This window comes from Amphiprion ocellaris, chromosome 11, assembly GCF_022539595.1.
Source record: "Amphiprion ocellaris isolate individual 3 ecotype Okinawa chromosome 11, ASM2253959v1, whole genome shotgun sequence".
Taxonomy (NCBI): domain Eukaryota; kingdom Metazoa; phylum Chordata; class Actinopteri; family Pomacentridae; genus Amphiprion; species Amphiprion ocellaris.
The window spans coordinates 32950002-32966687 of record NC_072776.1 but is presented as its reverse complement, the minus strand read 5'-3'; the positions used below and the strand labels follow the sequence as shown (position 1 = coordinate 32966687).

At 35.1% G+C, this 16686-nt stretch overlaps 1 protein-coding gene across 2 annotated transcripts in view; it reads left to right on the top strand.

Annotated features, from left to right (window-relative positions):
* Positions 1-16686, top strand: part of wars2 (tryptophanyl tRNA synthetase 2, mitochondrial) — a 41707-nt gene that overhangs the window by 19440 nt on the left and 5581 nt on the right. The window contains exons 2-5 of one of the 2 annotated variants that reach the window (XM_055015541.1): positions 4915-5175; positions 9938-10018; positions 12868-12950; positions 15565-15683. In XM_055015541.1, coding sequence (XP_054871516.1) covers positions 4915-5175; positions 9938-10018; positions 12868-12950; positions 15565-15683 — 544 coding nt within the window. Of the gene's footprint in view, positions 1-4914; positions 5176-6687; positions 7186-9937; positions 10019-12867; positions 12951-15564; positions 15684-16686 lie in introns of those variants that run through there. The other variant, XM_055015542.1, reaches the window with a different exon arrangement.

Below are 16686 nucleotides of genomic sequence, written 5' to 3'. Positions count from 1 at the left end.
ACAAGACACAAAATGTCAAAAAGAAGAAAAAACTGACCTGAAGAAACATGAAGCAGCAACAGTGAAACACAAAACAACCAAAACGAGACACAAAGGAGATTGAAGTTACAATAATGAGACATAAAACAAGACATAAAATGACACAAAATGATGAAACCAAAACACAAAAGAAAATTTAGAGAAAAATACTAAATAAATGTGACACAAAATGACAAAAACAAGAATGAAAAGATGATGAGAGAAAAAATGAGATTCAAAACAACACAAATGAGACACCAACAAGATTGAAACTACAGTAATGAGTCAAAACAAGACAAAAATGACACCTAAAAGACAAAAACAAGACACAAAACAGCAAAAAGAAAAAAACTGACCGGAAGAAACATTAATGAGACACAAAACAACAAAAATGAGATGCAAAGTGATAAAATCAAAACACAAAGGAAAAATTTGAGACAAAAAAAACGACAAACGACACACAAAATTACAAAAACATGACAAAAAAGACAAAAATCTAACAAAATGGTGACACCAAAACACAAAAGAATAATAAGACAAAAATCAACACAAACGAGAAGCAAAAGACAATACAAGACACAAAGCAAAACGTTAAATGACAAACGACACAAAAGACAATAATGAGACACAAAACACCACAAACGAGATTAAACAGGACTCAAAGTTACAACAAAAGTGAGACACAAATCGCTAAAAAAAAAACTGCGACACAATGCCAAAAAGACAAAAAAAAGACAAAAATGAAGCACAAAACATAAAAGAACACAAGTGAGACCAAAAACCAAACAAGACACAGAAGAAAAATAAACACAACAAAAACTAAACAAAACTGCAGTTAGTTAATGTTAATATCACTGTAACACTGTCGTCATGCAGGCGTTTATTTACTTCCTGTTTATCATTCAGGCGTTTATTTGCTTCCTGTTTATCGTGAAGGTGTTTATTTACTTCCAGTTTATCATACAGGCGTTTATTTACTTCCTGTTTATCATTCAGGTGTTTATTTACTTGCTGTTTATCATTCAGGCGTTTATTTACTTGCTGTTTATCATTCAGGTGTTTATTTACTTCCTGTTTATCATTCAGGCGTTTATTTACTTCCTGTTTATCATTCAGGTGTTTATTTACTTGCTGTTTATCATTCAGGTGTTTATTTACTTCCTGTTTATCATTCAGGCATTTATTTACTTCCTGTTTATCATGAAGGCGTTTATTTACTTCCTGTTGATCATGAAGGTGTATATTCACTTCCTGTTTATCGTGAAAGCGTTTTATTTACTTCCTGTTTATCCTGCAGGCGTTTATTTACTTCCTGTTTATCGTGCAGGCGTTTATTTACTTCCTGTTTATCATTCAGGCGTTTATTTACTTCCTGTTTCTCATGCAAGTGTTTATTTACTTCCTGTTTATCATTCAGGCGTTTATTTACTTCCTGTTTATTGTGAAGGTGTTTTTTTACTTCCTGTTTATCGTGCAGGCATTTATTTACTTCCTGTTTTCATTCAGGCATTTATTTACTTCCTGTTTATCCTGCAGGCATTATTATGCTTCCTGTTTAGCTTCCTTGTGTCTAAGACTCTGTCCTGGACCAACAGTACCTCTGAGATGCAGCTTTGTAGCACTAACCTCTGATTGGCTGGTTTCTAGTCAGCCGTGACTCTCATTTGACACCTGATTGGCTCAAATGGCTCCATTAGCATGTCTGCGTGGCTAATGGCGTCCCCTGGGGCTGGGGCAGGGGGGGAACACGGGTTTGGCGTGTCGGCTGGAGGTGAGAACACACACGAGCCAGACTTGGGGCCCAGATGGCCCCTGACGCCTCTTAAGAGCCCCTCAGCATCAGTGGAGCTGCAGTCGATTGCCCCAGTGGGTAATGACATCAGCATCCAGCTCCTTCCTGCCCTACATGGAGGCTGCTGGGCTGGACGGCCTCGGAGCAGCCGGATCCCTCCCTCAGGGCCGGACGCCGCCGTTATCTGATCCCTCGGTCGGATCGAGTGTGATGCGTCTCAGCAAGCCGTCAAGATAAACGCCTTCTCAAAGAGGAAACCCTCTGAGAGCTTCGGCTTCTATTGATTAGTTGTGATAACCTTGGAGAGCGTGTGATCGTCGCACAGATTCCAGCCGATAACGCAGAAACCTCAAAGGGTTTGTGGAGGGAAGTTCCCCAAAGTCATCCACTCATTCCCTACGTCCTATCTAGGAACTACTGTAGAGCAAACTATGTAGGATCCTTGGTAAAGTCTCAGAGCGAAAGATAGAGGAAAGATGTATGAAGTAGAAATACATCTTAAGACTTTATAATAGGTCTTAATGTGTGAAAATGTCGTAATGCTATAAAATGCTTCTTAACAAACTGGAAAATACGTGTTAAGACCAGAAAATACATTTTAGAAAACTAGAAAGTATGTCTTAACACTAAAAAATGAGTCTTAATACAAGAAAATACATTTTAATACTAGACAATACGTCTTAACGCCAGAAAATACCTCTTAACACTAGAAAATCTGTCTTAACACTAGAAAATCCGTCTTAAACTAGAAAAAACGTCTAACATTAGAAAATGTGTTTTCACACATCTATGAACATTTGCCTGCTTTTCCAAAGTTTAGCAACCTTCATACAGCCATGTCAATACGTCACTGTACACAGAACCTGTAAAAAGTCATTTTTCACCTTGATGGCTTTTCAACATTGGATTCTGGTCAATTTAATTTGGCTTTTTGACAAAAAATTTGCAAAAAAAAGACTTTGACATGGAAATCAGTTTTCCATGTCAAAGGGAAAACTGATCCTGTATCATTCTCCATATGTTATATTATGGGCTGCTCTGTCCTCTTGGAGTTGGTAGATCCTGAAGGTCTGACGTTCATTTGATCTCCATCCTTCATCACCTTCATGCCTCTGACTTTGAGCATCAGTACGATCCTCATCCTGCCGGGAACTGAATTGGGTAACGTTCATCTCCGAGGCGACCAACACTTCATCTTCCTGCAGCCCAACGTAAACACAGAGTTCCCGTCTGCGTTTCTTGTGTCTTTCTGCTCCGTCGAAGCCCAAATCTACTGTGAAACGTTCTGGTGTAGAAGGAGTTTTCTGTATGCCGGCGTGGTTTCACGTCTCATGGCAGGTGTCGCTCCGTTCGGCCTCTAATTCTATCATGTGGTCCCACAAACGCGCTTAAAGCTTTTGTCATAGTGAAGCCAGAAGCAATGAGGCGTTGTGGAAACTGTAAAACAAAGTCCGTGTTTGAATGTTGGTGATTGTGTGGACGACACGCTGCTATATGTGATGTACTTCGTGGTTCTACTGCAGCCTGTGGAGGTATCGGAGGTCTTGAAGCCGGTTGGATGGATGGGAAGTGATATTGTTGGCCGCTGAGGTGAAGCATTCTTTGCTCTGGATGTGTTTGGGAGAGAACAGAGGTGTTAGCCACGGAGTTAGCATCTCAGCAATACTGGCGTGACTGCCAGTAGCTTAGCACTGACTCTGCAATGACTTCCTTCTCCCTTTTTCACCTTCAGCCGTACCGTCTTTTCCATTAGACAGACAGATAGAGATAGTTTATTGATCCCGTTGGGGAAATTCAAGGTGTCCAGAGCTCACATGTGCTACATTCAGAATAGATAAGAAGATTAATGAACACAATAAGGTGCAATTAACATGCAAATCATGCTGGTTGCTTGTTGATGTAGGTGCCAAAAATGTTCTTTACAAAAAAGGTGCCCAAAATGTTAATATTTACAAAAAATGTGCAAAATTAGTTGGTATTTACAAAGAAAAGGTACAAAACTGACAATACTTACAAAGAAAATGTGCAAAAAATGACTGTATTTAGAATAAAATGTACAAAACTTGTTGGTATTTACAAAATAAATGTGCCAAAATTGTTGGTATTTACAACAAAGGTGCAAATTTTTTTGATATTTACAATGAAAAGATGCAAAGATCCTTGGTATTTACAAGGCAAGGTGCCAAAATTGTTATTTACAAAAAATGTGCAAAATTTTTTGATAAATAAAAGCAAAAATTGTTAGTATTTGCAAAATAGGTATAAATATTTTATCTATTTGCCAAAAAAGGGGCCCAAAGTTGTTGGTATTTACAAACAAAAGTGCAGTTTTTGGGGGTATTTACAAAAAAGGTTCAAAAAATTTACAAATCACTTTGGAAATATCATTTCGGAAAATTATCAAGACATTTTTGTCAAATTTCAACACATTTTGGACAATTCTTTAAATGTTTTGAAAAAAAATCTGAGTGGTTTTGGAAAAATTTAGTAATTTCAGAGAATCTAAAGTTATTTATGTCATATTTTAAGTCACATTGGAAACATTTTTAACCATTTTGAATATTTTTTGAGTCATTTTGGAAAAATTTTGAGTCATTTTAGAGAACTTTGTTATTTTTGTTAAAATACAAGTCATTTTGGACAATTCTTTATTCATTTTTTAAAAATCTGAGTAGCCATTTTGGTCCATTCTAAGTCCCTTTTTTAAAACATTTTGGAGATTTTTTGAGTCCCTTTAGATAATTGTTGATTAATCTTTGTCAGATTATTAGTTTGGACTATTCTTTAACAATTTTGAAAAAAATCTGAGCTACTTTAGAAATGTTTTGAGTGATTTTAGAGAATTTGAAGTGATTTTGTCTAATTTTAAGTCATTTTGGAAACATTTTAGTCCGTCGATCCCACATAAATGGGGAGATCATTCTGATTTAATCTCTCCTGTATCTATTTTACATATTCAGTTATAGTCACCCTCATTAATGAATAAGTCTAGTTCTGAATGACAGGTTCTCTGCTGTCACAAGCTGCTAAAACATAATATTTAATGTAAATCGGTTAGAAACTCCAGTCAGATCGGAGCCAAACGTTCCCTCCTTGTCCTCCAGGAACCTCTGCTTCTCGGTCGTGTCTTCTCGGGGATCCAGCCCACCGGAGTTCCTCACCTGGGGAACTACCTGGGAGCCCTTGGGAACTGGGTGTCCCTCCAGAACCAGTACTCGTCGGTCCTGTACAGCATCGTGGACCTTCACTCCATCACCCAGCCTCAGGACCCCAAGCTGCTGAGGACCAACATCCTGGACATGGTGGCCAGTCTGCTGGCCTGTGGCATCGACCCCCGGAGGGCCGTCCTCTTCCAGCAGTCCCAGGTAGGTGATGCTTTAACACAAAATATGGTCCAACAACAAGTTTTTCTGTCGTTACTAGAAGCTAATTCGACATATACGATGACTAAACGTTTCATTTACACAAACATTCCAGGACTGTAACCAACGATTAGTTTAATTTTTATCTTTTGTGTCTTGTTTTTATCTTTTTTTGGTCTTGTTTGTCATTTTTTGTCCTGTTTTGTGTCTCGTTTTTGTCATTTTGTGTCTCATTTATGTTGTCTCGTTTCTTTGGATCATTTATGTCTCTTGTTTGTTTTGTGTTTTGTTGTTGTCATTTTTTTCCGTTTGTCGATTTGTCTCTCGTTTGTGTCATTTTGTCTTGTTTGTGTCTGATTTTTGTTGTTTTGTGTCTTGTGTTAGTAATTTTTTGACTCATTTGTTTTGTTTTGTGTCTCATTTTTGTCTTTTTGTGTGTCATTTTGTGGTCTTTTTTGTCTTTTTTTCTCATTTCTGTCATTTTATGTCTTCTTGTCATTTTGTGTCTCTTTTGTCATTTTTTTGTTCTGTTTTTGTTGTTTTGTGTATTTTTTGTGTCATTTTCTGTCTCATTTATGTTTTCATGTCTCCTATTGGCTGATTTCTGACTTGTTTATGTAATTTTGTGTCTCACTTGTGTCATTCTGTATCCCTTTTTTGTGTTTTTGTTTCTCATTTTGTTGTTTTTGTCTCATTTTAGCATTTTGAGTCTCGTTTTAGTCGCTTTGTGTCATTTTGTGTCAATTTGTGTCTCATTTTAGTCATTTTATGTCTACAGTGTGATAAATACTTCTTTAAAAGCACTTCTTTAAAATATCAGGCTGGGAAATCTTGACATTTTACTCCAAGTTGCTATTTTGTGAGCTGTTAAATTCATTTTCCCTGGTAGAAAATGAACATTTTCTCACTTTGTAAGGCTCCTAAAGTGCCTCCGTTGTGTGTTTTTAATCTGAACTGGTTTTAACAGATGAACAGATGTGCTGCTGCCTGCTTCTCCTTCATGTCTGCACATTATTTCACAGTCTGCTCGTCTCTACATCGATTTATGAATATACTGAACTGGAGTGTGTTTTTTTTCTCTCTTTTTTAAGTTTGGCAGAGAGAAAATGAGTTTCTTTTGCTGCTGTTTACCTGCGACCGGCTCCTGAAATGTTTATTTGATTGCTGCTGATGCTTATCTCTGTGGAAACACAAACTGGACACGTGGCCACATCAGGAATCAGCTTGTCTAAAGTTTAGGAGTTAATACGAGGAGTTCAGTCAGTGTGTGTTCCTCTATTTTTACTCCCGTTTAGCTTCATGCCACATATCTTGGCAGCGCTTCGACCCCCGTGTCCAACACGTCGGCTCCACATGTACAAATACGACGAACGCCCAAAGAAAACACTCGACTAGTCTTTAAAAAAGAGTCGGTGACGAGTCGACCTCTGAGGATTAGAAGATCTGCTGAATCTCTGGCTTCCTTTCTGATACGCTGAGTTTTATAGAAGCTCTGAGGAGGAAAGATGATTTACTGTGTAGCCTTTAGAGCAGTGTTTCTCAACTGGTGGGTCGCGACCCAAAAGTGGGTCGCGGGGCCGTTTTTGGTGGGTCGCGAGCCTTTTTCTAAAAAGAGAGAAAAATAAAGATAATCCAATTTAGTGGCGAGTCATTGTAGTTCCCCTCCGCACCCGCAGGGGGTCGTCGTGTCAGCAGCGACCGGTGAGGACACTCGTATTACTGTAGAAGAAACTGCATGTTTTCATAGCAACAGCAGCATGGCTAAACGCAAGTACGACAGCGAGGACATTAAATATGGATTTTCCTACATCGAAGACAAAGGAGTCCAAAAGCACGCATCTGAATAAACTTTTCGAGCGGTTTAGCGACTACTTTCCCGATAAACAACCCGAGGACGACTGGGTGCGCGACCCGTTTGGAATAAACATGGAAAGCATCACGTTGCCTAGCAGCGATGAATGTCAGCTGGTGGAGCTATCATGTGACCGCACTCTCAGAAAGAAATTCACAGAGGTAAGCCTTTCCCAGTTCTGGTGCAACGATGTGATGAGAGAGTATCCCTCCATTGCTAGTCGAGCTGTAAAAATCCTCCTACCATTCAGCACCACATACCTCTGTGAATGTGGCTTCTCAGCTCTTGTTCAGCTGAAAACAAAATACCGAAATAAACTGAACATTGAGCATGACCTCAGAGTTGCTTTATCATGCATACAGCCAGATTTTGAGACTCTTGTAAAGGCCAAAAAGCATCCTCAGCTAAGCCATTAGAACTTCATGTAGTTCTGCAGTACTTTTATTGTGACTTGTGACTTTTGTTTATTTGTTAGTGCTTAAAAACACACTTTTCTTTCAATATTGCACACTATTTTTTTCCCCAAATATTGGCTTTCAAATATAGTTAAGCCCTTTGAAAAATGTTTTATTGTGTTTACATTTTGAGATTGATCAGAACATTAAGCATTTCTTCACTTTAATAATTTGTTGAATGCACTTCATCAGTTTTCATGTTTTGGACTCTTTTGCACATATTTCTATACATAGTTTCTCCAGCTACAACAGCAATGTTGCAGACTTGTGCAGTATTATGAGAAGCTACTGGTTTTGTTGAATTGCACTTTTTTTGTAGAAAAAAATGCACTTTTATATATCCTGAGAACTACTTGAGGCTATTGTTCTACTTGTTTCAAAGTCCTCAGTACTTGAATTAGTATTGCTGCTTGATTTTGAGTTGTTGTGAAGTACTTGAGTTCAGGTTTAAAAGTTTTGTCTTCGAACACTCAATCAATAAATTGTTGATTTTTGGAGAAATATTGTTTGGGTCACGACTTGTCATTTCAGTTTTATGGTGGGTCCCAGGCCCAGACCAGTTGAGAACCACTGCTTTAGAGCGTCTCTTGTTGCAGCTCGTTTTTGTTGTTTTCTGTCTTGGTTTAGTCATTTTTTGTCTCATTTCTCTTATTTTATGTCGTCTTGTCATTTAGTATCTTGTTTTTGTCATTTTTGTCTCGTTTTTGTTGTTTTGTTCCTCATTTTAGTTGTTTTTTGTCCGTTTCTTCTCTGTCCTCTGAGGATTAGTGTGTCTGATGACTCACTGGCTTCGTCTGTGATGCTCTGAGTTTTCTAGAAGCACTGAGGAGGGAAATGATTTGTTGTGTAGCTGTACATTCTGATAACTTCCTGTCTCTGTGTTGATGTGATCTGTAACATCAGCGTATCTCTTGTTGTGGTGCGTTTCTGCTGTGCAGCATGGATCAAGGCCTTTAGATATCACTTTTATTGGCCTTCAGACCACATCCATCCCTGTTTCTGCTCTGTCCTCCACATCTGGAGTCACGTCACCGTCCTGCATCCACTCTTTATTTCTGTCCCCGTTAAGGACGGCCTTCATGAACGTTGGAGTTCATTCAGCAGCAGATGCAGAGGAGCTTCACCTGTTTAGTAAAGAGGCGTACAGCAGCAGTTTTCTTCTCTTCCACTTGGAGGCGGTAGGGAGTAACCCTCCTCTTCCTCCTGCTGTCCCACTTTTAATCCGTTCATCTGTGTTCGTTTAATCCTCCTGCTTCGTTTATTTCCTCTCTTTATCTCTCCAGTGCTTCTCTGAGCTTCTTAGCATTTATTTATTTATTTATTTTTAAATAACTGGACTGAAGTTTGTTTGTGTTTGTAGATGAAAATGATGGTTTGTCAGTGTTGTATCAGGATTTTTTATTATTATATTCTCATGGAAACATGTTTGTTAGCTTTCAGGTAGAAACAAAAAAATACCAGGACTGGTCTTGAAGTTATTAAATCTTGGACAAATTATTTGATTTCAAAGCCAACTTTCCTAAGAAGAAATGAAAACAAACTTGTTCTTTTCCCAGTATCTTCTTTCAAATCACTTCTTAAAACACATTTTATATGCTTGTTTTTATGTGATTATTTATTTATGTTTTTTAAATTAAATTTCTAATTTTGTCTATCAATCTATTCTTATCCTCCAATTAATTTTTAAAATTCTATTCATTTTTTGTTCATTTTTTTAACCTTTCGTTGTTTATTTTAATTTTAATTTGTATTTATTTACTATTACTTCTATTAATTTTACCTTTGTATTTATAGTTTAACCCTCTTTTTTCTTTTGTTTGTTTTATTCTCTTTTATCCTTTATTTATTTACTTTTTAAAATATTTATTTTATTTATTTAGTATTGCTTTTATTATTTTTGGCCTTGTGTTTAAGATTTTACCTTCTTTTTTCTTTTATTTGTTTATTTTATTCTTCTTTACCCTTTATTGATATACTTTTTTATGTGTTTGTTTTATTTTTTTACTGTTACCATTATTATTTTTGGCCTTGTCTTTACGATTTTCCCTTTTTTTCTTTTATTTGTTCGTTTTATTCTCTTTTACCCTTTATTTATTTACTTATTTATTTACTATTACTATTATTATTTTGGTTTCTAGCCTTGTCTTTGTGGTTTTACCCTCTTGTTTCTTCAGTTCTACTTGTTCTTTGTCTTTACTCATTTAAGGCATTTTTGGTTCAGAATCAGATTGTACATGACTGATTGTTTACTCAAGAAAATTAATTAACGGACTTGCAGTGGAAATATAATTCTTCATTCTTTTATTATTTATTCTGGTGTTGTAGTGTTTTATTTTGAAAATCTTTTCCCATGTTTACCTCTATTTCAACACTTTTTCCTTGTGTTATGTGCATATATAAGCTGTGGTGCTTCCATAGATGTGTTTTTGCAAACTGGAGTTTTATTTTGAAATTCCAGGTGTCTGAACACGCTGAACTCTCGTGGATCCTCGGCTGTCTGACCAGCATGCCTCGACTCAGACACCTCCCACAGTGGAAGGTGAGGATTTACAATGTCCTGCTGCAGAAACGTTCACGTAAAATCATCAAACAAATAATCAATAACCAGGTTAGAGGCAGAAAACTGCTCCTTTAAGTATCTACTATGAGATCTTTATTACTGTTGATTGTGCAGCAGATTTTTTTAGTAAATAATTCATAATAATAATTTTTACTTCTTTTGCTGTGGTGCAAATGTGATATTATAAAACACACAAGCTTCTATTAAGTTTTTTTTCAACTTTTTTTCCCTATTCTAGTCGTATTTTAGTTTATGGATCTTATTTCAGTAATATATTCTACATAGATCTTATTGCTGCTCTACTTTTTTAGGTGCTGCTTTTCTTTTGTCTTTTTGTTTTTGTTGTTTTTGTGCAACATCTGCCTTTATCATCTCTATCCTCATTTTTATCTCCATCTCATACCTATCTCTATTGCATCTGTATCTCTATCTCAACTCATCTTTATTTCTGTCTATCTCATCTCCATCTCATCTATATCTCCTCTCATCTCTATCTCATCTCTATCTCTGCCTCTGTTTCCATCTCACATCTGTCTAATCTCTATCTCTCACTTCAATCTCATTTCTGTTTTTCTCTCCTGTCTCTATCTCTATCTTTATCTCTTTTTATTGATTCTGTCTCAGCTTTATCTCTATCTCATCTCGCATTTTATCTCATCTGATATAATGTTATCTCATCCATTTAAATGTGGTATAATTATTGATCATTATGTTATAATGAAACATCTTGGTGTCCACTGCAGCTTTATAACGTTACTTATTGATAATTTATTTTTATGTAATAATAAGAAAACAAGCAAATAAAAAAAAATAAAAGTAAATAAATAAATAAATTAAAATATATATATATATATACTTTAAACGAAACTATTTAGCATCTATAAATAAAATTAATTAAGCTTCTAGTCTTTTTCAGTCAGAGTTTATTTTTAATATCTTCATCTGATTTTCTTTCATAAGAGAAGACATTTATTTATTCACTAATAAACATTGAAATAACAGTTTGATTCCTTCTCTGTTGGATGCAAAAACTAAAAAACTTTACAGAACAAATATAAAAGTGGTTTATTAAGTTCCTTCTTTGATAATTCCTGCAGTTTGTGCTGAGCTCAAATCAAGCATCTGCAGTTATAAATCACTGACTGATGTTGGAAACTGCAGATAAAAATAATCTTTCATCCGTATCGTATAGACTGTCATTAAGTCAGCGCTGCCCCACATATGATTTTAATTGACTGATGTAAAATCAGAGTCCAACCCTCAATTTAGTTTCCTTTACTTCCCACATCATCAACTCTGTGCAAAAGGAAACGTATTGATTTCAATCTGAATTTAATTAAATATATATTTTACCAGCTTTAAGCTCCAAGTTTGGTCTCTGTGCTTGAATAATTTTCTCCAAATCTTCTGTTAAAAAACAAATCTGAAGAAATGAGGATTTATTTTGAAATTCTTGTGTTAAATGTCGGCGCTCCTTGTGTTTTAATTATCACCACTTTAGCTTCACTTTCAAATTAAAATTTTTCCTTTTTTCTGTTTCTTCTGACTTATCCAACATGGTCTTATTTTTTAGTTTTTGAAGTCATATATTTGCAGTTGTTTCTTCTTTCTTGTGCAGTTTAAATCCAGAAAACACCTTCTGTTTACCCGACACATGAGCCGATCTGGAGCTCGGTGGAAAATGAATCCACCCGAATCCCCGTCTGTCTGAGAGTCGATGAGTCGTGAAAGTGAAAACGGTTCTTTGTGGGGGAAAGAAAATGTCGACCGGAGTCGGTTTCTTCTTTTGTTTCTGCTTCTCAGGCTTCTGTTAAATCTTTACTTTTCATTTTTCTACTCCAGCATTATTTCAGCTCATTCAGTCGTACTGACATCTTGTTGCTGTTCTACTTTTTAGAGACAAAATTTCTATTTTTATGTCATTTTTATCTTTTCTGAGCAACATTTGGCACAAGAATCTGCTTCAAGATTAATTACATTATATCTTATTTCATTTTATCTTATTTCATCTTATCTTGTTTTATTTCATCTTATTCTATCATATTTTATTTCTTATTGTATTGCATCTTATCTTATTTCATCTCATTCATCTAACCTTATATCATCTTAACTTATTTTGTTTCAACTTTTTATCTTATTGTATATCATCTTATTTCATCTTAATCTTATCTTATATCATCGTGTCGTACCTTTTTTCATCTTGTCTGATTTTATCTTATCTCATTTTATCTCATCTCGTCTTATTTCATCTTCTTTCATCTTATTTCATCTCATCTGATCCATTTAAATGCGATATAATATTAGATTATTTGTTATTATCATGTTATATTTAAAAAATCTTCAATTTCTTATAAATTAAACCAGCACTGCAATTTTGTAATATTTCTTCTTAATCATTTATTTCTTACTTTTAACCAAAATAATCTGCAAATAATAAAAGAAACAAACAAATTAATAACATTTGTAATAATAATAAAAATGTGCATATATATTAATATAATAAATGCTAGAAATAACACAAAAACACTTTAATTCTCACTATTTAGCCTCTATAAACATTAACAACCCTGTAGAAGTGTTATTAATGTATTTATATACACACATTACACACATGCAATAAATGACAATACAGCAAAACAAACTCATGATTTTAATTTAAAATATGTCTAATTACATTCTACTTAGATCAGTATTACATTATTATAGTAGCTAATAACTGCATGAATTAGTGTGTTATCAGCTGTTTATTATACATTTATATACGGATTGTAAATACTGCGTCTTGTTTTCTTTTATTTTCGCTTCCCTTTATGTTTTTTGTCCTGCAGATGAAGAGCAAACAGAAGAATGAGGGCAGCGTCGGCCTCTATACGTATCCCGTCCTGCAGGCTGCAGATATCCTCCTCTACAAGTGAGATTTTACATTTTTTATTATGCCCTTTGGCGATAAATTGTGTGAAAATTGGAATAATAATGACGAGAAATTACTCAGTATGAAACCATCATGGAAAAACTGACATTTTCCCTAAAAGGGCAAAAAAGAGACTTTATTTTTTAGAGATCTGGACAATAAAACCCATAAATTCAGATTTTATTTACAGAAAATTGCAAAGATTAAGCTTCTCAGTTCTTCTGTTCTTATGCAATAACAAAAAAGTGATTTAAAAAATGAAAATACAGGAAAAGCAATGAGGAAGTTGTAAAACTTTCTCCTCTACAAGTGAGATTTTTATGCCAGTCGGATGTCTTGTGTGAAAAAAGAGAAACTTTACCGCTGTGTGCATTAATGCAATAATTATTTCCAGCGTTTCTTGAGCCATGAAGCCATTTATCCTTTGCCCGGGACATTTAGCGGCCTTTAAATCTGTTGTTTTTCGAGCCAGATTTTCTTTTCTGCACTGCTCCCTCCAGGTTTTTCTCATTCTGCTCCCTGCAAATGCTACATAAAGTCCATACATCGGCTTTAGAAGCATTTATTGCTGCTCCTCTTGTTGCTAGAACACATACAAACATGTGCGTCCGTCCTGCGCTCAGAAGCAGATTTATCCTCGTATCCGAAGGTCTGCGTTTAATCTCAGAGAGGCTCTTCAGCCGAGGCGTCGCTCTTCTAAAAGCCACGTTGTTTCAGGTCATAAATGATGACATGAACTGCCTCTGGGTTTAAAAAACACTCATTTTAGTGCTGAAGTTTCTTGTAGTTGTAGTTTCTAGCCTCTGAAGTTTTATTTTGATCACTTCTGGTGCAGATGAACCGTATTTGTGCCGTTTTCTGCAGCACCTGAGACTTCGATCAACTTCTTTAGCAAATAAAAAATGACGTGGGTTAAAAAAAAGGGCAAATGAGCAGATATACCTTTTACATATATAATTTACTGCATGTATTCTGTGTGTACAACGAGATTAAGCAACAATCCTGTCAGTGCATCCGCAAAATCAGACAACATTATTAAAAGTACAGCAAGAAACATGCAAATATGAAACAAAATGGACTAAATATAGAACAAAAATTACATGTACAACTATGAAAACCTTTACAGATGCTTATTTGTTGTACTAAAGGTTGTAAATAAAACAAAATAATAAGGTATTTGGTGTAAACATCACTTTTTTAAATGTGAAAGTGTGTTTTTTTGGTGATATATTGTCTGAAAATTGGAATATTAATGACAATAAATGACTATTATTGGCAGCAAGTAAAAGAAAACATCAAGAGAAAATGGTTAAAAGTAGAAATAGAGGAGTAGATTGATTTAACGTGAGGTTTATAGTATGGAAAATAATGTGAAAAGATGAGTTTTATCATAATAAATAGACTATAAAACCCATAAACTCCCATTTTACTGGAACTTAGATGGTATCAGATACAAGCTCTTCTCTTATCTACTTTTATTTTTATTCCTTTTTTAAATACACAGTTGAATTACAAAAAAAAGCAGTAGTTTAGTTGCACATTTCTGCACATATTTGACAAAAAATAACGCAAAATAGAGCAAAAATTACATTAAAGGTGCAGTTTGCATGTAAATATGTCTAGTTTCAGTAAATAAATACAAAATGCATGAGGAAGTAGATGCAGATTTTTCCAGATTCTGTAAATTTGACGGTGAATAAATTAAATTGAGTTCAAGTGCTACTTTGTCTGTTTTTTAATGGATCCAAAGCATCTGCTGGGTTTAAAATCCAGTTTTTCAGTTAATTTGATGTCACTGAACAAATATTTATTGCAGTAAAATCAATTAAAACGACTTAGAGGGAGAGTTCACCTGTATTAGACAAGAAAAGCAAACAAAAGTGCATTTTTTTTACAATTTAACAGATCATTTTGGGTTTATTTTGACATTTTTATCTGCATTCCAATAGAAATAATTCAGTTTCTACTACTCACAGCTTTTTACGGAGGTAGTTTTCTATTATTGTGAAGAATCTACAACAAAAGCAGACTACTGTGTGTGTGCTGGTGTTTATTTCCAGTAATTCAGACAGTGTTTCTGTAAATAAAAATGCTAAATAACAAAATAAATTCACTCTCAGCTCCTATTAAAGTGAAGTAGAGACACATATTTCTAAACAAAACCAAAACTACATGTGTAAGAGTTCAATAAAATACGGTTTTGTATCATTTCTGTGATGCAGAACTTTATGTTTGGATCCTAAAGCTGACATGTTGGTAGATTTTCGTAGCTGGAAACCATCTGAGGCAGTGCAGTCTTTCCTACATCAGTGGATTCTGAAGTGAGATGAATCCACATTTAGACCTTCATATGTGTCTGTTTGAGTAATTATTAAACCTCCATCTAATTTCCTGTGAACATAAAAAGGGGGTGACGTATCTGAGCAACCGTACCGCTGTCCGGACTTTATTAGAGAGGAAATGGATGAATCTCTTCCCACGGAGTAGCAGTTGAAACGAATCCTCCAGCTGCGACTCCCAGTGGCTCCAATTTGTTTCTTCACTCCTTTGTTGGGTCGTTGGGAAGCTTCACGTCCTGTTTCTGGATTGTTTTTTGTTTTTTTCTCGCCTTCAGGTCGACTCACGTCCCCGTCGGAGAGGACCAGGTCCAGCATCTGGAGCTCGCTCAGGATCTCGCTCGCATCTTCAACCACCGATTCGGAGATTTGTTCCCTGAACCTCGAGCTCTGCTCAGTAAGAAAACACAAACACACTCAGATTCAGCAGGTTTTAGCTGCTTCTAGGGTGTGACTTCTGGAAAATGGTGGTTATTATTTCATAGAAGCTCATCTGATAGACAGATGATGAAAAATAAAGTTAAAATGTGATGTTTTTCTCCACTTTATATGGTTTTAATTAGTTAATCAAAAAAACTAAAGATTATTAGTTGCAGACTTCTAGGACGGAGGAAAAGAGTCCAGAATGACGTCTGATATCTAATTATAGCTGCAAAACTCTGCAGTTTTATGTTTTTAAGGCTTAGATTGTTTCATTTAGTAAAAGTGGGAAAAAGCTCAAGAAAACTTCATCTTGGTGCATTAAAGTCCTTTAAAACACACATTTAAGATGCTTTTTTTTTTAGGTATTAACATCTACTTCAATGAGAATTTACACTTAAGAGTGAATTTATTCTGTGTAATTATAGTGATATTAAATGCTTTTCTCCACTTTATGTGGTTTTAATTTTAAATGTTGAATCAGTTCATCCAGAAATACGTAAGATTATCAGTTGCAGACATTTACAACAATCAGTAAAGGAGCTCATAATGACGTCTGATAGCTAATAATAACTGCAAAACTATGCAGCTTTATATTTTTATGCACAAAATGTCATTTTTATTTAGTAAAAGTGGGAAAAAACCTCAAGAAAACTCAATCTTGGTGCATTAAACTCCTTTAAAACACACATTTCTTGACTTTTTTCAGTATTAGCTGCTGTTCAGATGGCAAATTAAACTTGAAAGGATTTATTCTTGGAATATTTTAGTGATATTGAATGTTTTTCTCCACTTTATATGATTTAAATTTAAATGTTGGATCAGTTATGGCAAAAAACCAAAAGATTCTTTGTTAGAGACTTTTATGACAATGAGGAAAGGAGTCCATAATGACGTCTAATATCTAATTATTGCTGCAAAACTCTGCAGTTTTTATGCATAAATTATCAGTTTCATTGAGTAAAAGTTGGAAAAACATC